Source organism: Cinclus cinclus, chromosome 12, assembly GCF_963662255.1.
Source record: "Cinclus cinclus chromosome 12, bCinCin1.1, whole genome shotgun sequence".
Taxonomy (NCBI): Eukaryota; Metazoa; Chordata; class Aves; order Passeriformes; family Cinclidae; genus Cinclus; species Cinclus cinclus.
The window spans coordinates 1,386,549-1,411,183 of NC_085057.1; the positions used below are offsets into that span (position 1 = coordinate 1,386,549).

General features: G+C 50.4%; 1 protein-coding gene across 1 annotated transcript in view; it reads right to left on the reverse strand.

Annotated features, from left to right (window-relative positions):
• Positions 1-354: 354 nt before the first annotated feature.
• The window catches only part of ITPR1 (inositol 1,4,5-trisphosphate receptor type 1), a 157,414-nt gene continuing 133,133 nt past the window's right edge, over positions 355-24,635 (reverse strand). Inside the window, exons 54-62 of the mRNA XM_062500846.1 lie at positions 24,352-24,527; positions 23,496-23,660; positions 22,074-22,269; positions 21,492-21,584; positions 19,414-19,553; positions 17,799-17,964; positions 16,323-16,483; positions 5,239-5,400; positions 355-993 (exon numbers count right to left, since the gene is read on the reverse strand). Of these exons, the coding sequence (XP_062356830.1) occupies positions 904-993; positions 5,239-5,400; positions 16,323-16,483; positions 17,799-17,964; positions 19,414-19,553; positions 21,492-21,584; positions 22,074-22,269; positions 23,496-23,660; positions 24,352-24,527 (1,349 nt within the window). The 3' untranslated portion in view covers positions 355-903. The remainder of the gene's footprint in view (positions 994-5,238; positions 5,401-16,322; positions 16,484-17,798; positions 17,965-19,413; positions 19,554-21,491; positions 21,585-22,073; positions 22,270-23,495; positions 23,661-24,351; positions 24,528-24,635) is intronic.

Sequence of the window (24,635 nt, forward strand, 5' to 3'; positions counted from 1 at the left end):
TAAAGCTTTAGCAGGCACGTAGGTCTCTAATGAAAAAATAGAAGGAGAGGATCCTACACACTGAGAATGCAAAGCCTGGACAGCCTCAGCTCGGTCCTGGGAGACTGCACCGACTCGCCAGTAGTGCATCCTCATTCCAAACTTCATTTTGCATAAAAAGTTCCCTTTAAGAAATCTTAGCATTTAAAAAACCCGGTGTCTGAGCTCTTCTAGCCTCAGTACTCTAAAGAAATCTCTTGAAAAATACCTCCTGCTTTCCTCACTCGGAAGCTTCAAAATAATGTTTTGCTTTAATCGATACCAATTGAACAGCTCACAGAGTCCCAGCATCATCCCTGGGAGGAAGAGGCAACAAATACGGCATTGCAAGATATTTACACACATGGTACAAAAATGTCCAAGGGTATGAAAAAATCACCAGTTACACAATTCTGCAGCAGCCTCATTTACACCTGCAATTTTATACCATTTATTACATTGTACTAACACACCAGATCCAAAGATGTGCACTCCCTTTAGGACATTCAGGAGTTCCAAATATATTGTGATTGCATAATTAATATTGCACAATTGTATAAAAACATAAATACTAGCTATTCTATTATTTTTTTTAAATACAAAATACATGTCACATAGTCAAATAATCTTTTCAAGTGCAATTCAGGTGCTCTCTTTAGTCCTTCCAAGGAAAAGGCAATTTTGATAGTTTTGGCACAAAGTTTAACCTCCGTCCCGTGCCAACAGTTCTAATCACAATCCACGCGCCCCCAAACTCGACAGAGTAGCAGTCATGTACACCTAAGTATAAAACCAGGGTATTTACAGGATGCACAGAAGGTGCAGGAGCAGCCTCCGGGCTGGGGATGGTTTGGGGTGTCCCGGAGGGGCCGTGACCCTCCCAGCTCAGGCTGGCTGCTGCTGCAGGTTCACATTCATGGGTGGGGGGTGTCCAAGGAGACCGATGCGCTGCTTCTGCTTCCTCTGCTCCGTCATCTGGAAAATTAACAAGTTTGCTCATTAGGCCTCGGCGCTTCCTGTGCGTCAGCTCGCCCAAGGGCTTGTTGTGCTTGGCTTTGGCTCTGCAGCACTGGCTACAGGCGGTGCCCGCTCCCTGGCCAGGGGGTGACTCCAGCCCTGGCACGGCCACGATCCCGGACACTGCTGTGCCAGGGACAGCTCGGCAGAGCCCGGTGGGCAGCGGGAACTGGGAATCCATGCGGGGAACAGCCTGCAGAAACCTCCCCGGTCAGGAATTCTTTGTAACCCGGCCAGCAGAGCAGACGGAGGGGGCGGAAAAAGGGGCGAGCCCTGCAGTCAGGCTGGGAATACCCTTGCCTTTGCTGGAAAAGACTGAGCGCTCCCTGCTCTCATCCGGAGTGAGCCAACAACCCTCCCCACCTGCCAGGGCAGGACTTAACCATCTCACTGCCACACACCCAAAACTTGGGCATTCCCCACCTGCTTCCCAGAAATTAAATAACCTTCTCCTGGTCGGCGAACCGTGGAAAATGGATCGCTGTTTGTTATTTCTGATATTGAGAAATGGCCGCAGTCCAATGGCTCCGCTCTGGTTTTTTAGAGCTTTGGGAGGTTTCTGACAAGTTACATAAGCCATGTAAGGAATGACTCTGTCTGGGCAGGGTCTCAGGAGTGAACAGCTGGATCCCACAGCTGGATCCCACAGCTCCAGCCGTGTCGTGGCTGTGGAGGAGCCAACACGTGGGATGGCTCACAGAGAATGCCAGGACAGCCTCATCCCTGCACCCCTGAAGGTACCTGGGCTCCCCCACGAGCCCCCACACCCCCAGGGCTCAGCACATGAGCCACATTCCCATCCTGCTCCTCTGCGCTTTCTGGCTACATCCACCATTAACTTCTCAAGATGTGGCTGTTTAATGACAAATGCCAGCCAATGCCACTGCTTGTGGCAGCAACCCCAGGAAAAGGGAGGTGATGTGAATCTTTGGTTCATTTGTAACACACTTGGGATCACAGAATTGTTAAAGCTGGGAAAGACCTCCAAGATCAAATCCAACAATCAACCCAGCCCCAGCACCATGGTCACCACCAAACCACCTGAGTGCATCTGTTTAAAACCCCAATTTCAGTACTGATGGAGCCTCCCAGCTGGTGCAGGGTATCCTGGTGGCTGGCCAGTGGCTGCCCTGGGCTCTGGAATTCCCTGTGGGGATTGGGATTGCTCCAAACAGGCAGTTCTGGACAGCCTCCCCAAGTGTCCAGTGGCACTCCTTTAACCAGCAGGAAAAGGGCTGAAACACCACCATTCCTCTTGAAACCATAATTAATGACCTCAGCCCAGCACCTTGCCTGCTGCCTGCCCCAAGGGGAGGCAGAGCTGCTGTTTTCCCTTTCCCCAGGGCTGACTGCATCCTCCTGGGGCCAGGGCACACTTCCTGCTCCTCTGTGCACAACTGCTGGAATTCTCTCCGCAAAAAGCTTCTAATGTTCACAGGGAATGGGAGCAGCAGGAGAGGGATCTTCCCAGAGCTCTCTGAACACACACACAACTCCCTGCTGAACCTGAATGTTAAACTGCTTCTAAGGTAACTCACAAGTGGAAATGCAGACAGGCCACTAGGACTTGGATTAAAAATGCCCCTTTACATTAATTATCTTCACTGAGCAAACAGAGAGTCACAATTTCACACTGCCAATAAACTGATTCAGAGGAGGCATGGAATAAAAATAAAACAGGAATAATGAAAAGGGACTGTAGGAGATATTTTTCAGGCTGTGTAGAAAAGGGATGGTGCACCCTGGTGCAGGTGTTTGTAGAAAACGTGGCTTTAAAAAAAGGATAGAAAAAAGCAACCAACCATAAATAAGAGGGAGAAATGCAATTTTAGTGTTGATGCAGAACATTATTAATCCTGCACGATGCTTAATGCTTGTGTGGAGGGCACAAGGCTGCAGGAGGGAGCAACTTGGTGCCATCACATTTCCTGGAGAGTGAATCTCCAGCAAAAGCCTTCCAGTGACAGCACACCTGGGCTAACAGGCCACAAAAGCCAGGCACAGCAAATCTCCAGGGAGCTGCCAGGCCCTGGAATTGTGCTGACAGGACCCAAACACTGCCCAAGGGGTTCAGCTGAGCCAGGCTGGACTCCCTGGTAATGCCTAGCTCCAAAGGTTAAGGTGAGTTGGAGTCACCTCCAGGAGCAGGATCCCCACTGGCCACAGCAATGCTGGCAGCTGAGTCACCCTGAGTCACACCTGCAGCTCAGGGGAGCTGTCCCAGCCAGGACCTGGCCCCAGGAGTGATACCCACACTCAGTGGCACCAGAGGAGGTGCTGGGAAGGATTTCTGGGTGATTACATCTAATCCCCTGCTGCTGCTGCACACAATTATGGTGTAATCTTTTCACACAGAATTAAAATGATCAGGATTTTAATGGCTCTTGGTGCACTTTGGGGAAGCAGGCAGGCTGGAACTCTGTTTCTAATAATTAGAGTCTACAGAAACCTAACAAGCTTGAAGAGCAAATGAATGAGAGGTTTTCCCTTTATTTAATTACAAGAAAATAAATACAAATAAAAATTCCCTGAGTTAGTTCCTTTCCTGGAGACAGTTCCTGATCAGGAGGAGGGATATACTGGCTTTGTCACATAATTGGAGCATCCTGCATCTTCAGCAGGGCTCTCAATAATGGTACTTAGGGGAATTCCTAAAAGCTATCACCACATTAATGAAGCTGGTTTCCTCTTTTGCTTTTACAGTCAAATAGCTCTCTAAAAGCTAAACCCTTCATTCTTATTTTCACAAAGAGCAAGGAGGGGTTTTAGTGCTTGGTCAGCCAAGGGGGCTGCGAGCTTCAGAAAGAAATGTGTGTGAGGCTGCTGAGGTGGGGAGGCTCCTGTGCCTGCAGAGCACTCGGAGTCAGAGCCTTCAGCAGGGAGACACAAGACACATGGGGCAGAATAATTGTTTCCAGGCAGAACAGCCAAACCACTGCCCGGCAAGAATTAAAGCCCAGACAAAAGAGCAACTGCCTCTGCCCTCCATCCTCAGACCAACTGCAGCAAGGGGCTCTGTGGCACTGAGAACTAATTCCAGCCCTGGGCAGCGAGGCTGTCAGCTCCCAGTGCCCCACGTTAATCCCTTCCTTGTGCTCCACAGGGTGCTGAGGACAGGGCCCAGCTCCAGCCCCAGTGCAGAGCATGATTGGAAGGCAGGAGCCAGGTCTCAGGCAGTGCTGGCTGCCAGGGCCTCCTGACAGAGGAGTGCTCCATGGAGACCCCCGGCCAGCCCAGCAGGGATGGGGTTGGTGCTGGGAGAGGAACTGACCCAGAGCTGCTGGGCACTCCTGCCCCGGGCAGCTCCATCCACCACTCGGGTGCAAGTCAGCAATTAATCTTACTCAGTGCCAATACCTACATAAATGCACTAATTGAACCATCTGGCTCAGGTTATTAATGCACAGAGACCAGCAGCCACCACAAACAGCTCCCACCAGCACAGGCAGCAGCAGTGCTCTCCCTGCTCCCTCCAGCCAGGCTGGAATCCCCGTGGACACCTCGAGCTAAAGCCCTGCTGCCTCTGTCTTTCACAAAGCCTGGGCTGGGAACCAGCCCCACAACACCCTCGAGCCCAGCCAAGGCAGAACCCAAGCAGCTGTTGCTGCAGAGAAGCTGCTGCAGCAGGAAAAGGCTCCGAGGTGCGTGGAGCACTCGCTGGCTCTGCAGCAGCAGCGCTTGGTGCAGTGCAAGCCTCTCCTGGGGATGCGTGTGCTTCAGGCTGAGGGTGGCAGCAGCCAAATCACATCCGCACAGCAGCACAGCCACAGCACAGAGGGACCTGCACCACCAGCAACCACTCGAGTGCTTCTCCAGTTTCTCGGTGGGTTTTGAGGTCCCCACAGTGACACAGCCCCTGTGTCAGTGTCACACCCCACACCCTCTGGCTGACAGCACCACGCTCAGCTCTTCGGGTTCAAACCCCAAACAACAACACACGCAGGCTCCCTGCACCAGCCAGGACTGACTGAAGTTAACTCTGGTGAATTTTTTAACACAAGTTTTCCCTTTCTGATGTGGCCACTTTAGAACTCGCCAGTCGGGTCAACACCAGGCAGGTCAGCTGAAGCACGGGGCTCTGGAAGGACATCTGGTTTGTTCACTTCTTTCCTAACCACAAGTCACTCTGGGAAGGATCTCCCAGGGGTTTGCAGAACCCCAGCTGGTCCAAGGGGCTGCCAGGAGTCGTGTGCTGCTCCTTACCTGATCTTTGAGCTCTGAGAGCTGCCCAGAGAGGTTGGTCACAAGCTTCATGGTGGACTCCAACTTCTCCTGCAGGTTCCTCAGCTCGTTCTGCTCTCCCTCCGAGTCGCTGCTGACCAGTGACATGGCCCTCATCCGGGGGAACCAGTCCAGGTTTCTCTCCTGAGGATCACACAGGGCACAATTAGAGTTTGGCACATGAAAACCTGCCCCGAGAGCACAGCAGAGACAGAGCTCTAAAGCCACAGGACATTCCTCGGATGCAGCAGCTTTGTACTTATCTGTAGTTATCTGCATTTGCATCTCACTGGAAAGTTTGCAAAGTGCCAGCCCCAGGCAATGCCGGGAATTGGGGCTGCTCAGCGCTGGTGTTTCCTCTGCAGCCACTCACTGCCCCAACCCTTGCTCCCACAGATACACCTCAGGATAAATGCACAAACACTGGACATTAAACCAGCCCAGATTTCACATGCAGACAGCATTTCCCAGTGCTAGAAATCCACTGCCATCTTACAATCTTTTAATTTGTGTTTGAGGAAGATTTTCTGCTTTTTTTGGTCAAGCAAAGCTTGTGCTCTCTGATAAAAGAAACCAAGTTCTACCTGGAAATTCTTCCATAGCTGAAATACTTCTGTTTTAATGAAAAAGAAAACAATATTTTGACTGTGTGGTTCAGGCTAGAATGTGGGACAGATACATCACAATGCACTGCCTGTAGAGTTTTCCTTCAGCCATACAAATTCTCTAATGTTCCATGTTTAAGCTACAGTCTGGAATGTCACTGGACACACACTCAGGCTGAGGAGCCTGTAGAGTCACACAGGCACTCGTGTACACGCCAGAGATGTTAAAAATAAAAGCAGGAGCGGAACAGAAAGCCACAAAAGAGGAGGGGTGCACCCCACGTCCTGACACCTTACAGTTCAACATCAAACTGTTTTCCCATCCAGTCTGGTTCTCCTCCCACGCTGGAGATACGCTCTGAAATGGGAGCTGAACTCGGGCTGGCTGAGATAAGGTGTGTGTGCTCTCACAGGTGACACAGCTGGGGAGGTTTAAACACACCAGGCACCGTGATGGGTGACTGCATTAACGCCAAGGGATGCTGGTAATCAAAAATCAATCAACACTGCTGATTAGCAGCGACCAAAGCTCACCCCCCTGTGCTGGCCAGGCTCTGCTCTGGGCTCTCGGCTGGTTTTTGCAGCACTGCAAAGTCCTGGCTTTTTGTCACTCCCTGCCTAAATCTCCAGTTCCAGCCTGCTTCCCCTCCATGCTCCCCCTCATCCCCAGGAGCATCCCCTTCATTCCCAGGAGCATCCATCCTGCTTAATGAGGGCTGTGCACCTCTACAGAGAGCTCCAGTCACATCCTTTCTGCAATTCAGATGCGATGCCAAGACTCATCAGCTTAAATTAGCTGCTTCTGATGTGCCTGGAGTTTCCTTTTGCCAGGATGAGAAGGCAGAAAGCAGGCCCTTTCCCATGCAGGCACCACAGCATTCCCACGTGATGCAGAACTGCCAGGAAGGCTGTTTGCTCCTGATCTCTGTTTACAGGGCAGATGGTTTCTGCTAATAAAAAATCTATGTACAAAAAAAATTACGCCTTTACCCAGACAAGTGCCAAAATATTTTGGACTTTAGGAAACACCAGTCCCACCATTAAGGTTTAATAGTAGGAACAGGCAACACTGCACTGTGTTCTTCCAGCTGTAGTAAAAGCCTCATTAGGGAGGAGGGGGCAGCTCAACATTTGTGCTCAGGTCCAGCAACTCCCACCCAGGGAAAGCCAACTGCACTTCCCCTTGTTCCTCTAGGGAAGAAACAAAAGCAGAGGAAAATTAGACTAAAATGCAATTTATGTTTGCAGGTTTGCCTGGACCCTCAGGCCCATGTTCTGAGGTTTCTAGGCAGACATGAGCCCTGAAACTCTTGCCTGACCCTTTCTTGCTTCAGAAGTATTTTCCTTGTTCCCAAAAAACATTTCTAAGGTCATCCCCAGAGCGTTCTCAGGCCCCATCCTTGAGAAAGATGAAAGGGATGAGGGAAGCACCAACTTTCCCTACCTGCAGTGTTTCATAACAAATACCCCAAGCACTTTCCAACATTACTCTGCAATTTAAGCCAACGCTGCAGAGGCTGTGACTTGATCATTCCAGGCCTAGAAGGTGAAATCAAACAGCACCCACAGCTCCTGCAGCCTCCTCAGAACTTCCACACTCACTGGGTTTCTGAAAGCCCCAGCCCTCAAAGTCGCTAAATCTTGGCTTTCATTTAAAAAAAACCAAACAAACAAACAAAAAAAACCCAACAACAAAGCACCTCTAGTTCTCATGCCAAGGTTGAGAGATTAAAACCAAAGCATGCTTCACGTGAACTCCCTGGGCTGAGGAAGGGGAAGGCTGAGGACAAGGAGACACAACCCTCTGGGTGTCTCTGAGCTGGGGCACAGGGCTCACAGCTCAGCTGGAATTGCCAAGGTCCTGCTAAGTGCTGACCCACCTGGGAAAGGGTTAAATGGGCACCTGGGAATTCCCTGCGCAGGGACAGCCTCAGGGAAGGACCAGGACATCCCAGTGCCCACCCTGCCAGGGCTGCCCTGATCTGCCTCCCCTCCACTGGTACCCAAACCCAGGATTTATCTGGACACATCCGACTGCCACCCAGCAAGAAACAAGGAGGTGTCCACCCACACAGGCTGGGAGAGCACGGGGAGAAAGGTGCACATAAATCCCCGTGGGTGCAGGTAATTCAGGTACCAGGTAATGCTCCCTGGCCCAGGCTGGTGCTGGGACTCTCCAGAGAGGACCCAGGGAAGCTGCCAGCACGGCAGGACACAGCTCTGCCTTCTGCACACATTCTTCATCCTGGATTTCACTGGAAACCTGGAGCCTGCTCTTTGGCCTCCCCCAGCCCCACAGAGAGGAGCTGGTTGTGAACAGGCTGCTGTCACACAGCCCATCCCTGGCCCTGCTGGGAGTGTGGGGGTGTTTTCTTTCAAATAAATAAATATTTAAGCAGAGCCAGCACCAACAGAACGGAGCAGAAATGCTGAAAGGTCAGAGGATGGTGATCCTGCTGGGCCAGCCTGGCTCCCAGCACTGCGTCTCAGGGGCCAATAAAAGATTTATATCTCCATGATCCAGCTTCTGCTGAACTTCAGCTCAGCCCTGGGGTGCCTTTAAAGATACGGCCTCACATCGCTCTTGGGGCTTTGGAAGTGTTTTAGAGGCACTGAGAGAGCCCAGAGAGGGGAGGCTGCCTGTGCTCCTGTGCAGCTCCAGCACCCACAGACCATTGCCCTTTGCTCCCTCTGCCCTGGGACCCTGGGGTGCCCTCAGCTCCCCATTCCCAGCATCCCGGGGTGCCCTCAGCTCCCTCTGCTCCAGCATCCTGGGGTACACTCATCTTCCCATTCCCAGTATCCCAGTGAGCATTCCACTCCCAGTTCCCAGGGTCCTGGAGTACACTCAGCTCCCCATTCCCAGTATCTCAGGGTACCCTCAGCTCCCTGCTCCCAGCACAGGCACAGCCTCCTGTGCTGCAGCAGCTGCTGATGAAGCTGGCTGACGACAAGGGCTGGGTTTCGGGTTGCAGCTCTTTTCCAGGTAAAGTTGGAAAAGTCCCCGTTGTAAGGAAGTATCACCGAATCTCAGCCACGGGGGTGATGGTGCTGACCATCCCCACTTGGAAATGTGAGGAAGAGGAAGCGGTGCTGTGTGATGCACACACAATTCATTCTGAGAAGCACCAGCTCCTCCCAGCTTCTGCCGAAGAGCTGGTTCTGAGAAAGGCTGAGAGGCCACCCCAGCACGAGCTGTGCCAGGACAGGCATCAGCTCTGCCCCTCCTGGGCAAGAGATGGCAGCTCATGGGGCTTTCCTTGCCCCAAGGACTCACCGCTCCTCTCCATGTATCCAGCTAACCCTGTGCCTGAGAGTTACAGGGGTGCTGAAGGGCTAAATCAACCCTCTCCAAAATAAATCCCTACAGCTCCCATCAAAGGGCTGCCCAGCAGCATCACTTAGAGTCACAGAATTATTTTGCTTGGGAAAAAACCTCCAAGATCACCAAGTCCAAGCTGTGCCCCATGCCCACCTTGTCACCCAGCCCAGAGCACCGAGTGCCACATCCAGTTGTTTCTTGAACACAGGCAAGGAAAGGTGCCAGCAGCTAATTTCAGTTTCTGTCAAGGGAAGCTAAAAATCAGACCCACACAGTTAGAAAAGAGTTCTGTGAGGCACTCTGAAAATTCATCTGTTTGTTTGTGGTGAGATGGGACTCCTCTTGGGTCTTTCTTGAGCTTCCTGGAAAAATCCCCACATTGGGTTCTCTCTCTGCTGCAAAGGGCTCGCCATCACTTCTTCCACACCGAGCTGCACTTCTTCCCTCTATAAAAACCAGCACACGACCTTGTCCTTCCTCCACACTCAGACCATTCTCAACTCCTCACATTCCCGTGTTGTCCCACAGGAGGCTGACGACGGTTCAGGGTGCAATTACCTCCTTTTCTCTGTTAAATACCCCAGTGACACTCGGGCAGGCGCAGAGCAGGGAGCCTGGAACACAGACACCACTCCCAAAGGTGGAGGATGACCGTGGCCCTACAGCCCAGAGACAGCTCTGCTGTGGGTGACTCACTGGAGCCCAGCAAGCACCACCCAGCCCGATGGACTGCGGGGGCCAGGATTCCTGAAGGGCACGTCCTGCCTCCCGAAAGGACAAGGCCACCTCTCCACACCAACCTCCTCCGGGCTGTTTGCATCCCCAGTGAAGTAGGGCACGTTACACCTCCACAGCTGGGCAGGACAAGCACTTCCTCAGCAGAGGCTGAGCCCCACAGCTGGTGGCAGTGCTGCTGTCACCCACGTCCTGTCCTCTTGCACAAGTGTCCTTCAGTCCTGCCCCAGCCCTGGGCCACCTCCTGGGCACACTGGTCCCAGTGGTTTGTGCTCCCAGTGCGTCACGCCATGGTTTCCTGGCAGGAACCTTCCTCCTCTGCCGGGGCGCTGGCGCTGCTCCAGGAGCAGGACAGGGCACCCACCCTGGCAGCTGTTTGGGATCCACCCAAACCCAGCACGTTATGCAAACATCCCGTGCCCCAGAACTGGCCCAAAGCCTTCCCTTCTGCTTCCATCCACCCAGGCCTTCTTCATGCACACGCTCAGCCCAAGGGAAACTTTTGCCTGGCAACTGGGATGCCAACCCGAGATTCCCAGCATGGATACCAGGTGGTTTATCAGGGACAACCAAGTGGGGTTTTATCAGGGGCCATGTGGGGTTACTGCCAGCAGCAGGAAGGTTTCCTGCAACCCACCATGGGGCAGCCAGCTCAGACACTCCAGAGAATCCCAGAATGGGTTGGCTTGAAAGGGATCTTAAACCTCATCTTGTTCCACCCCTGCCATGGCAGGGACACTTTCTACTGTTCCAGGCTGCTCAAGGCTCTGTCCAACCTGGCCTTGGGCACTTCCAGGGATCCAGAGGCAGCCCCAGCTGCTCTGGGCACCCTGTGCCAGAGCTGGGGAAGATGAGGTTGACTGTTCCTTTCTACCACTGCAGCTCCCAGTTTCCACCAAGGGTGGAACAAGCTGCTCTCCTGTGTGAGCACAGAGCTCAGCCCGTGCCTATGACACAGTGCTTCCAGCAGCCCAGGGCCTGCTGCCAAAAACTCTTGGCTCTTCCAAACCTCTGCCATGATTTCTTGTTTAACCCTATAATTATATTGGCTAACTCCAGCTATCTCAAGATGCAGCTTGTTGGGAAGTTACCACCAAACTAAGCACTGTCAGCTCCAGGTCACATCCTGACCTCCTTGGTCTCCCTCCTCCTCCTCTTCCAGCTTGCACCAGTATTATGGTGACTGGTAGCCCCAAAACCCCAATTTCCTCTTCTGTAACCAAGTCATTTGCACAGGCTGCTCACTCCTGTGTCTGCAGCTGCTTTGCTCAATATTGATATGACAAATCTCTCCTATTTGACTCTGCCTGAAGTACAGGATTTCCAGGCACACATGACAGATGAACATAACTAGGTTTCCAACACTTCCTCAGACTGTAATTTCACATACATATGTCTTTCACCAGCGCTGGAATCATTAAGGGCCTTTTGGAATGCTTTGGGTTGGAAGTCTCAAGGTTTGCCCTTGTCATTCCCATGGGTGCTGCAGTGCAAGCCAGTCCTGGCCATCTCCAGCTGAACTGGATTTTGTGGAGAGCCTGGGACACATAGCCACTCCTCAAAGCCATCCCCACTGGTGAATCCCACGTTCCTGCTGGGTTTCAGAGCAGTGACTGTGCTTGCTGGGTAACTCCCTGGGAAAGGCTTCAAGCCACACTTGCACTTCTGAAAGGATGCAATTTAAAAGCCTGACACTGATGGAACCTTGTCTTTGCTTACCAGGTGGTTGTGCCTTGGCAGCAGTCACTCAAACCCACAATCAGAAACACTTGCCATGACAGGACAGAGCTCAGGACACCCAGGAAAAAGCCCAATAATGTACTTCCATCCCCAGGTTTAAACACAGAGGTTAACTAAGGTACAAAGGGAAATCTGTAGCCTTCATTTCTATTCTAAATTCCTTTAAAGATATTTGTGCCATCACTCCCATGTGCAAATGGTTCCTTTTCAATGACAACACAACCCAGGTTTAGAAATCAGTGCCCTGGATCCGCACATGGGAGCTTGGGCAACCAGTGACACCTCTGCCTCATTTCTGTAATAAAGGTTGTTAATGACACAGTTCCTGCTTGGATTAGAAATATGGGGGAACTGCAGGAGCTAGTTAGGAACCTCCACGCTAAAACCTTTTCCAGAGCAGCCTTCATTTTTTAATGAGCACATCTGCATGCACAAACCCTGACAGCCCTGGCTCGTACCCACGCTGCTCAAGGGGCAGAGCAGGGGATGCAGGAGCTGGGCATGCAAATATTTGTCTGTGCTGTGACAGCCCATGCAGCTGCCTGCAGACAGCTTAGGAATGCACACAAAGCCCGGGTGCCTGTGTGGTTTTCTCCCTACCGAGCTGCAGAGCGAGAGATTTTACATATTCGAAATGCCTGCACACAGCTGGCTGTGGCAGAGCCCTGCCAAGGACCCGGTGACAGCTGAGCTGGCAGGGCTGCTGTGCTGCCCGGGCTGCCACAACTGCAGCAAAGGCACAGAACTCCAGGAGGAATTCTCAAGCCGGGATGGGAAGATAAGACATGGAAGGGAACTAATCTGCAGGGAGTTGCACGGAGTTCACATGAGTCATTTGGGTGTGGATGTCAATGTCTGGCCAAGGCGATAAGTGGATCCCCCCACCTCCCACACACAGGGTGTTATTCAGACATCACCTGATCTTCCTGGTGACTGCAGAGCCTCGCAGAACCGGGGCCTTTGTTCCTGGGAATCGCGGGAGGCACCGGGCTGCCGGCTCTGCACAGCCTCAGCATCCTTCCCGATAAACCCTGCCCCAGACAGGAGCATCCCTGCAGGGATGGAGCCAGGCACATCCCTGCTCCGGCCAGGACAGCTGGACAAACACCAGGAGCTGGACATCATCTCTGCTACCAAGAGATGTTCTCGCATCCTGCAGCACTGTCTGTGCCATTAAATTGGTATTAAGGAGGTGGCTCGGGATGCATCGCCAAGGGGAGCTGCTCCAAGCCAAGCTGCTGAAATGCCCTTGCCATGTCCTGACTCCCAGGAGGCTGCCAGGGCAGGGATGGGATGGGGCAGGGATGGGATGGGATGGGGCAGGGCAGCAGTGGGGTGTGCACAGGCTCAGCTTGCCCCACCCCACCCCTGCAGCCCCATTCCCTGGGCATCTCCAGCCATTCCCAGCACAGATTCCTGAGATACCCCGGGTTTGACATCATCTGTCACAGCAGGCACAGCTCCCCTCGCTGATGAAAGGGAATATTATCCCTGTTTACAGGGACAGGAATTCCAGCCTCTATCAGCAGCCTGGACCTGCAGCTACAAGCCCAGGGCAGCCTGGCCCTGCACAGCACTCAACCAAACCAGTCCAGATCCCAGAGCCACCAACAACCCCAAACTGGTCCCACAGCAGGGTTATGGGAGGGAGAGTGGCAGTGCTGGAGGTTGAGAGTCACAGCAGCACTGTCAGAGCAGTTACTGGACTTTATTTTATAGAATCCCAGAATGGTTTGGGCTGGAAGGGACCTTAAAGCTCATCTCCTTGCAGGGACATGGGCAGGGACACCTCCCACTAGCCCAGGCTGCTCAGGTCAGATCACTGCTGGGTTTTTTTAATTTTGATTTTTTAATCAGTCTTCAGTGCCCTAAACTCAACTCTGTTTCCAAGTGTACCTGTTGACTTCTTTCCTCACTATGTGTTTGAACTTAACGAGCTTCTGTCTGTGAAGAAATACAAGATTCACTAAGGAATTGTAGTTAATCATTGATTTTCAAGGCTACAATTTCTTTTAATGGGGGGTCAGGATCGTGAAGGGTGCAGGATGAATGCTATGGGCCAAATCCATCTCTGCCATACCCAGTACAGTGGGAATCCTCAAAACTGCCTTTCTACACACATTATTTTTAGACAAGAAAACATCAAAATTCAAGATAACTCTTAAAGGCGCCTGAATATTCACTAACTGCATAAATGAAGTTGTCCAGGATTCTTTTGATACCAGAGTGCTTAAAATATCTTTAAAGCACTGTACAAGCAGCACTGGAAGCAACCCACAAACTGACAGTGGATATAATTTAAGTGTCCTAAGTATTTTTTTGGTTTTTTTTACTGTTCTGTAGTGTTGGAACAACCCACAAATACTAAATGGCAAAGGCAACTTTTAAAAGTGTATTTTCTTAATATTTCTTCTTTTATTTACCAAGGGGCAGAAATCCAAGAGCTTTCTGAAGGTATTTTGTTGGGAGTCAGAGCACAGGTGAAACATTTGAGGTGTGTTCTGCCATCACAGTGGCACTTGGAGCACACGATGCTTCCTACCCTATCTCCTAAAAATGGGTACAAACAGCAGCTGAACGCTGGTCCCACACACAGCCCGGGGAAAACGTGCCCCATCTCTGTCACTATCCAAGATGTTACAGTGCCACCTTCAGTCTGAAATACGGGAGGAAAATCCCTTTAAAAGACAGCCATGCCCCAGGGAGGCTTCCCAGGAGAGGCTGGTGCAACCTGAAGGAGCCCTTGGGAAAGCAGCATCTCCACTAAATCCACACTGAATCTCTGGACTGGCACTCATGGACATGTTTAAAGCTTCCCTTGCTCTGCCCTTCTGCTGCATTCATGGGGTTTTGCCCAGAGGGGTTGAGGTTGGGGAGTCCCCATCCCTGAAGTATCCAAGGCCAGGCTGGACGTTGGGATTGGAACAGCCTGGAACAATGGGAGGTGTCCCTGCCATGGATGGGGTGGCACTGGGTGGGATTTAAGGTCCCTCCAACTCAAACCAATCTGGGATTCTATGAACACAAAGCTTGAGGAACAGATGAACCAGGCCCCACCCAAGGTAGCCCTAAAAAACACCTTGAACGGGGGAAAAAAAAAAAAAAACTATTTTGACTCCTCCAACAGCATTTACAACAGAAGAGAAACAGATTCATCATGTTTGACACCCAGATTTTAGGGCAGAAAAGGAAGTTTTAATCGTAAAGGACACTGGAAATAATTGATTTTCAGAGTAAGCTTTGCCAAATGGCTCCTCAGGAATACCTGGGCTGCAGAGTCAGGGCACAGCAGCCTGAGCCTCAGGCAGGATGGTGACAGAGCACAGAGGTGAAATCCAGATTTCCTGCCTATCCCACACTCATGCAGTTACACCCCACACTCATCAACCCTCCCTGAGACCTGCTTAGTTCTTCATTTAAACCTGGCTCATGAAATGCAAAACCCCACCAACTACAGACACACTCCAAACCTCTACCTAGAGCACACGGTTACATAAAATTGCATCTGCATGAGACACACTGACTATGCATAATTTATCCCTACTCCCATCCACACACAGTAATTAGCCCTTGCTGACACTTAATGAATGGGAATTCTCATTAAAGTTCTCCAGTTTTTGTGCTTCATGCAAACATATTCAGTGACTAATTCTTGGTTCTTATCTAATTCAAACCGTTCATCTGAGATAATGAATTGGTTGCCAACTGAAACTTTCTTTAAACTGGTTTTAACAACAACAAAAACACAGCACAAAATCATCTTTTAGAAGCAAAAGCACAACACAGGGTTGTCTTTTAGAAGCAAAAACCCTTCAGAAATGCAGTGCTTCCTCCTGAAGTCATGCGTGTTGTGGGGGGAAAAAGGAAGGGAGCAACATAATGAGCCAGACTGGAAAGCAGCAGTGATGCACTTGGTTATCTCACTGTGCTAATCCTCCATCAGGTGACTGCTCACAAGATTTCTTTAAGCCCTCATTACCGAGGTAGAAATCCAGAAGTAGGACGGACACTTTGGTGACCCCAAAATAATACGTTTGACCTCGGAGAGGGCTCGGGGGGATTGCCAGACTCACCCCAAGGGAGGTGGCACCTCACAGCAGAGGAGCTGGGAGGGGAGGCAGCAAAGTACTCTGCTCTGTAGAAATCACCCTGAAATGGAATCAAACAGCTTTTGCTCCCCAGCCAGAAGACACAGATTAGTGACTGGGCTTCGGGTCTAATTCCAGGAGCTCTGAACCTGCAACTTGGCAGAGATGAGGCTTTTAATTCTCTCATTAGAAGCCCTTCCAATTGAGTAGACATTAATTGTAGTTTTTTGTGATAATAAGCTCAAATCATATGATAACAAATCCTACAAGTCAGCTGGAGATATTTATACCAGGACAGGTTATAACCTGTTGGTTGTGCTTCAGACACTTCCACCAGCTTGAAAATAAAAGTGAATGTAAGGCAGAACAGGTTCTCTTCCCCTGATCCAAGCCACGGGGAGTACCTGGCTGTCACCACTCACTGTCACCTACTCCAGCACACACAGTGTGCTCTGAAGGCTGGAAAGTCACAGGTGCATTTACTAAATAAATTAAATACAATACAGAGCACTACCAAATATTCCACTGGATTGGTCTAATCTACGGGACAAAAAAAAAGCAAAACTCCAAACTCACCTTGATCATTTCTGCCACGTAACTCTCTGGTCCTGTGTATTCTGTGGAATCTTTGACTTTCACTAAGACAATAAAGCACAAATAGTGCCACATGTTGTGCTCTTCCTTAATGTGCTCTTCAAAGGTGACAGTCTTGTTGTCAAACTTATCTCTCTCCAAACCTGTGAGAGGGACACAGGGAAAACCCCTGAGTGTTTGCCAGCTGGGAATCAGGAAAATCAGCTCTAGAACAAAACTGATTCCTAAAGTTTGCTGCACTTCTGGAAATCACAGTCATTCTGGAATGGACACTGAATATCAGGATGAAATCTGACAAATAGCCAAGAAGAAGAGAGAGAGAAGAGAGAGAAAGAAGAGAGAGAAGAAGAGAGAGAAGAAGAGAGAGAAGAAGAGAGAGAAGAAGAGAGAGAAGAAGAGAGAGAAGAAGAGAGAGAAGAAGAGAGAGAAGAAGAGAGAGAAGAAGAGAGAGAAGAAGAGAGAGAAGAAGAGAGAGAAGAAGAGAGAGAAGAAGAGAGAGAAGAAGAGAGAGAAGAAGAGAGAGAAGAAGAGAGAGAAGAAGAGAGAGAAGAGAGAGAAGAAGAGAGAGAAGAAGAGAGAGAAGAAGAGAGAGAAGAAGAGAGAGAAGAAGAGAGAGAAGAAGAGAGAGAAGAAGAGAGAGAAGAGAGAGAAGAAGAGAGAGAAGAAGAGAGAAGAAGAGAGAGAAGAAGAGAGAGAAGGAGAGAGAGGAGAGAGAGAAGGAGAGAGAGAAGGAGAGAGAGAAGGAGAGAGAGAAGGAGAGAGAGAAGGAGAGAGAGAAGGAGAGAGAGAAGGAGAGAGAGAAGGAGAGAGAGAAGGAGAGAGAGAAGGAGAGAGAAGAAGAGAGAGAAGAAGAGAAGAAGAGAGAGAAGAAGAAAAAGAGGAGAAGAGAAAGAGTGAAGTGTAATGAGTACTGCTTATATTTATTATACATAAGAGAAAAAAATGGTTAAAAAAGGCAACAACCCTGTAGCAAGCAGTTTGCTGGATTTCGTAACACATCTCCTATTTTTGGGCAAACTGATAGCAAAAGCAATGTTTGCTTTGCAGCAAACTTCCAAAGGTTATCCTGTCAGGCTGTGTGTTATGTAACATGGCAGGACCATGGCAGTGAACCACAGCACCTCCATTCCCACCCTCCCGGTGGGAAAAGCTTCCACAGGCAGCACTCTGCACGCCTGGAAAAATTGACTGCTCATAAGAATCTCTCCTGTTCCAATAGGAAACTGTTCTTCGAGGCAGAGAAGCAAGAACTGAAGTCTTGAGGAAAAATGGTATCCTGAGCATTCCCCATCTGCTCCTGCTGCCAAGCTGCAGTGCACGTGGTACCCAGGAACATGAACTGGCTGAGGAATGCAAGGAGGAACAGCCAGTAATTCAAGGCTTTTTTCCTGAGAGTTTGCAGCTCTCCCTGGCTCACCCAGAGTAACCCCTTCTTGTTAAGTCTGTCTCCACGCTTACCACAAATAAAGCAAGTTGTTTTTAAAATTTCTTCTTTCTTTTGTTTTTCACTTCTTAAGTCAGCAAAAGTGTCAATGATCACCCCAAAGATCAGGTTCAGGACAATAATGATGACCATGAAGAAGAACAACAGATCATAGATCACTCTAGCAGCAAAGAGGGGCTCCTGCAAGATACATTTCTGAATTATTAACAGCCCAATTAGGTACACATCTCACCCTTATTACCACCCTGCCCCACACCCCTTTCCCTGAGAGTCTCCAATGCTCTCCAAGGGGAGCTCACAACTCAAAACATTAAATGAAACTAAAATGTAAAACTAAAATACAAAAATCACTGGAAGAAAAGCCAAATTAGTCAGCTGCCAGTGTGGGAGCTCTGCAGAGCTGCTCTTCCTGTGTCCAAGAGATTTGGGACTTCTCTCACTTTCACAAGAGAAAAAATCTCTTCTCACACACTGAGATTTGTTCTCACCCCTCCCTGAAGCCCTTCCAAATTATATCCTTTTATTATCTCCAGTATATCAACAGAGGATCCTTGTGGACCATAAAGTCTTTTACTGGAATTTAATACCATCAATTGCATTTAACAAACATGTAAATGAACACTAAGCTGGACTTTTCAGTACACATTCCACATTTATCGCAGACCCGAATACCCAAAAATATCCAACCCCCATTTTCACAATCATCCTGCCAGTCAAGTGCCAAACTTATTATTAAGCATTAAGTGACTGTGAAGGCCAAGTTTCAGAAAAAAAACTTTGAAATGTCAGGTTAAACAAAAAAGCCTTGCCCCCAGTGTGACTTTGGGAGTGACAGCATGAGCCTCAGATAATCATCACAGAATTGTAGAATGGGTGGGAAGGGACTTTAAATCCCACCCAGTGCCAGCCCTGCCATGGCAGGGACACCTCCCACTGTCCCAGGTGCTCCAGCCCCAGTGTCCAACCTGGCCTTGGGCACTGCCAGGGATCCAGGGGCAGCCACAGCTGCTCTGGGAATTCCACCCTGTGCCAGGGCTGCCCACCCTGCCAGGGAACAATTCCTTCCTAAATGATGGACACAAACGGCTTGAACAGCAGTCAGAGGAGGAGCAAGAAGGTGTTACAGAAAATTCCTGCTGCTTAGCCTGGTTCTCACTCTGATGACAGCTCCAAACCACATCCATCCTTCCTCCCCCACCAACCCAGCCTGGTCCTGTTCTCTCATCCCTCCCAGCTGACACCTTACCTCTACCTAGGGATGCTTCCACAAAAACCCGTGCAACTGGCATCTACCAGCTACCTCAGCATTTTCCTGTGCCACCTCACACTCCTCCTCACTGATTTGTACTCATCTCCTTCCTTCAGCTCCTCAACTCCCAGCTCAGACTGTTGGCTCCCTCATTCCCACTCTGGAAAGCCTACAAGCTGTAAAATCCTGGGGAGAAGTCTGTGTGAAGTGGCTGGTGCTCAGTGTGACCCCAGAGATGTCACCACAGTCCCCAGGAGCAGCGTGTCCCTCTGTGGCTGCTCCTCCCCGTGCATGGAGCAGCGCTCACACACTCTCCCCAGCCCAGCAGATCCCAGTCCTACTCAGCAGCACTCCTGCAGCCCCAGTCAGGGGTAATTTACCTCTTTGGAAGGTTTCCTGAGCACATCACCTACTCCACCCCCGCTCCTGAGCCCGTGACTCAGTACAGTAACAATGCACATCAGCAGCGTCTCGCACGTATGCTCCTTGTTCTCTTCCTCCAGCTCCTCAGTGATCAGCTCTGGGAACACAGCAAGCAAAGACACGTTTCACAGCCAAGATTAGCTCTAAATCCTCCTCTCCATTCTTTGCTGGGTATGCTCTCTCCCCCCTCAGACTGCCAGCCTGTGCTGCAAATCCCCGCAGGTTCATTCCCCAAATAATCACAGAACAGTGTGGGTTGGGAGCACCTCTGCAGATCATTCATCCAACGCCCTGCCCAGGCAGGGCCACCTGGAGCAGTGACACAGGAGCACGTCCAGGTGGGTTTGGGATGTCTCCAGAAAGGAAAACTCCAGGATTCCCTGGGCAGCTGTTCCAGGGCTCTGCCCCCTCCGTGGAAAGAAGCTCTTCCTCATGCTGAGGACAAAACCTGTTTTAGTTTATGGCCACTGCTCCTTGTCCTGTCACTGGGAACCACTGGGGAGGGTCTGAAACCATTCTCTGACACCCCTTGGGGAAACTGTATGGATTCTCAGCCTTCCCTGGACTAAAGTCTGTCCCCATGCGAGAGATGCTCCAGACCCCTCATCACCCCGTGGCCTCCCCTGGACCCTCTCCAGAGCCACTCTGGGAGCAGATCTCCCCCCTGCCCTGCTCTCCCCAGCACCAGTTTTCTTTTGAGCCTGAACTGCTCAATCGGTGCAATCTCTTTCCATCCCTGCTCGCATGCACAGCTCAGATCACCAGATGCCTGTTTATACAGAATCCGAGCATTTTGACAGCTCAGAGGACAAAGTGTTGCCTCTTCCACTCTCCCCTGGTGCCTGACAGATTGCACAGCCTTTGGGCTGCACTCAAAATGGCAACTTCCACTTGGAGCTTTCAAATGGCTAAAAGATCACTGCTTGTGGAAACAGCATTCTGCTAGAAAAGCAACACACTTCTTCTGACCTTCCCTTTGCTGGGCTCAAGGCTCCAACTTCACTGTTTCACTTGCAGAGGTGCCAAAATCCAATTCCCTACCCTCACACACTCCCCTGTACCCATTCAAAATCTCTCGACTTTCATTTCATCACAAAAATGCTCATGAACAGGTCCCACCTTCTCACAGCCAGGCCTGGAAAGGCCCCACAGTCCCTGTGCAACCCAGAAATAACCAAAACCCCAGAGCAACACTGAAATCTGGGGCATCATGAACATCCCTGACCACATGAGACCCTGGCACTATGCTGATCATTTGTGATGCAAAAACACCCCCGAGTTTTCCTTCCTGCAGCCAGAGTGAAGGAGCTGAAAGAAGCAGCTTTTTCTGCAGCAAGGGTGAATTTGACTTTCTCAGAGAGGACCCCAGGGCAAAGCAGAGCCCTCTTCTTCTGTGAGCAGGGGCTGGTGGCCATCAACTTTTGATAGACATGCAAGGGCTGCCCTTCCAGAGAATCTGGGATGTTCTGTCTGCCCCTCCCAGCCAGCACCGTAAATCTCCCACAAGAAAATTGCATTTTCTAGAAATAAAACTGAAATATTTCAATACCCAGGTAATATCTCACTTTCTTGATCTCCAAACCCACCCTTGTCTACTTAATCCATTGAGTACTTCCTGCCATATTAAAAGAGTCTCCTTAGTTTGAGATGGAACAATGCTGCCAATAAACCGTATTTCACAGGGCATTATCCTCTGAGATCACATTTAATAGCTCCATGTTTTAAAATAATAAACTTTCCAAAGAGACAAACTGTATCTCTTCCTTCTCCAACTGATGCAGAAAATGAAAGAGTATGGCAGTGTTTTATGAAGTCTGGTTAAGGTCTAAGTTTCTCTGCTTTAGTCACTTCATGTAACAAATGTTATTTATGCTGCTGGCCTAAATCAATCCTATTTCAAGTAAATGTCGTGATAGCTTTGTTCCCAAATTTATTGCATAGTATTTTCTAAAGAAACAAATTTAATTGAAGGTGGTTAACTAAAAAAGGAGTGAAAACTCAGGGTGTGAGTTAGGAACTCCAGAGTGGTACTTACGGTCGGAGGGAATGATGGAGGAGCAGTTTTCACTGCTCTGTGCTTTGCACACATCTGAGTAGAGGAACTCGCCAGTCATGGTCTCACCTGGCTCTGTGCGATCTGAAACCACAAAATGCTGCATCAAAGGATGCTTGAACACCTGGCAAGGTAACTTCTCAGGAATTAGGGCTCCCCATCATACTCAGTGTGTGAGTACAAGGCATTCAGAGCAGTGTCTTACCCTAGAGTTCAGAAGGCCACAGTACTTCCTGATTTACACATTCCATGCTTTTAAATTCAACCACAAAAGCATTTTTATTTCCCAGAATCCCAGATTCACTGAGGTTGGAAAAGACCTCCAAGGTTTTTCATTGAGTAGCTTGTCACCACTCAATGTCACCAGCCCAGAGCACTGAGTGCCACCTCCAGCCCTTCCTTGGACGCTCCAGGGATGAGCACTCCAAACCTCCTTGGGCAGTTCCAAAGCCTGACCACCCTTTCCATGGAGAAATTCCTGCTGGTGTCCAGCCTGGCCACCCCTTGGTCCTGTCAACGCCCTGGGGAACAAGAGCCCATGGGGAACGAGCTGCTGCTACTGACCTGGCAGCAGGGTCTCGTTAGGGAGCTTGTCCACTTCCAGGATGAAGTCATCCTTGAAGAAGAGGTACCCCACGATGGAGAACAGGTAGACCAGGATGAGGGCCAGCACGGCCGTGAGGATGATGGAGCGCCCGTTGCGCGTGACGCTCTTGATGACGTTGAGCAGAGTCTCCTCCCGGTACACCAGGTCAAAGAGCTGGGGACAGCCAACAACAGCACATGGAGCACCAGCACCACTGGTGGCATCGTGTCCTGGGCCATGCATTTGGGAGCAGCAGGAACGGGGGGCAGCTGTGGCCTCCTCTGCAGCAGCTTGGCCAGCAGCCCGTGCCCGCTGCGGGCAGGTGTTCCTGCCTCAGTGTGAGACACACACCAAGCTGCCAGCACAGACTGCTAGCTGGTTTTTACAGTATTACCTACCCCCTCACAGCCTCCAAACAGCTCACTTCAAATTGCAATTTGCTTTTTTCTTTAAATTTTAATTAACTGAGACTTTCATTAAAGAAGGGGTGGCTTTTTTTCCCAAATTCTGTGTTTAGATTTCTCTGCTGATGTTTCCTTCATTTTTCACCGGGTCTGGGACAACTCAAGGCAGAGCCCAGACAGACTGTGGCTATGTTGGTGGATCACAGGACAGGTATTTGTTAAATTGGACCTCTATGAACACAGCAAATAACCAGCTCAGGTACCAGAGGATGTGGCAAACACCAACCAAAGAGACAAAACCAGCTTGTTCTGAATGGGATTTCAGCTTTGCTTCAACAGTGACACATTTTCTCCACCAACACTAGATCCCCTCCTTCAGTGTTATTCTTTGAAGCATTGTGCTGTGCCAGTGAATCCCACCCCAGACAGAAGGAACACGTGTGCCAGGATCTGTGTCCATCCTGAAGCCTGGAAACAGCCATGGAGACACTCCAAAGTCACCCAGCTGCTCAGAAAGCATGGACACTGTGTTACAGTCATTGGTAAAAACACACCAAAGCATCATAGCCATCCCATTCTACCCCATGGCAAGGACACCTCCCACTGTCCCAGGTGCTCCAGCCCCAATGTCCAACCTGGCCTTGGGCACTGCCAGGGATCCAGGGGCAGCCCCAGCTTCTCTGGGCACCCTGTGCCAGGGCTGCCCACCCTGCCAGGGAACAATTCCTTCCTCATATCTCATCTAAACCTCTCCTCTTTTGGTTTGTCCTCTCCCTCTCTGTCTGTGCAGGAAGTCTCACATCAGCAAAAGGGATGTGGCAGGAGTCCTGCTGTCTCCCACAGTGACTTCTCCTAAAGAAAACCTCCAGTATGTGGCTCTTCCCAGTATCTGCTCAACAGTTTCCCAGCAGAAAAGCAGAAATTCTCCTGGATATGCCCAAGATGGGACTTCCCAAACAGACCAGAAGATGTTCTGAGGGCCAAGCAAACACCCACCAGGAGGCTGTAAAAGAACTCGTGCACGAAGAGCCCCAGGGCACAGATGAGCAGGTACAGCAGGTGATAGAGGAACTCCACATCCATGATCATGGCCTTGTATCCTCGCGTGAAGGTTCCGCAGTTACCCACAAAACTCATCAGGAAAATGATTTTATTACAAACCTAAGGAAAGATCAACCATAAATTACACCATAAATCACACCATAAATCAGAGAAAACAGACTATTTTTTCAAGCTGGAGGTAACTTGGCACTTTGCTGGGCAATCCCTTCCAATGCCCGAGCACCTTTTCCATGGAGAAATTCTTGCTGGTGTCCACCCTGACCCTCCCCTGGCCCAGCCTGAGGCCGTTCCCTCTGCTCCTGTCCCTGTGAGCAAATCCCAAATTCCCCCTGGCTGTCCCCTCCTGTCAGGGAGTTGTGCAGAGCCACAAGGTCCCCCCTGAGCCTCCTTTTCTCCAGGCTGAGCCCCTTCCCAGCTCCCTCAGCTGCTCCCCATCAGACTCACAGTGCTTTATCCAGTGAACCTCACCCAGCCCCACACACAGTGAGGCAGTTTGGGTGAATAACCATGTGCTTTAGGTCACAGAGACTCCTCCCCGTGTCTGTCTGAACTGGAGCTGCTCCTCCACACTGAGCACAACCGCAGAACTCTGTCTGCAGCCTGGAGAACCAGGATGAAATGAAGAACACAGAGCCCTGTGCCCTGTGGGGAACAGCCCAAGGAAGGACTCACTCCTCCCACCATTCCCACCACCATGTTCAGGCTATTTCTGCTCCACATCCCCACACGCAGGTAAGGAACCCTTACATAAGGGGCAGGAGAATGTCAGAAAAGCCCCCTCAGTTCTTACATTGAATGCTCCCAGGAGGAACAAGGTGGGCTGCAAGCCCACGGAGAAGATGAGGCGCAGGATGGTGGAGGCGATCAGGGCACGGATGCCGTGAGGCTTGGGCAGGGCGATGACGATGGCCAGGGAGATGAGCATGGCTGTCCACAGCAAGCCAGACAAGTGGGGCTCCAGCGTGCCTGGGCAGAGGCAAAACAAATCCCAACACCCTGCACTGATGCCTTCAGTTTTAGCATTTATGTTTTCCAGGTTCTGCACTGCCTTAGTAAATAACTCTGAACTCCACA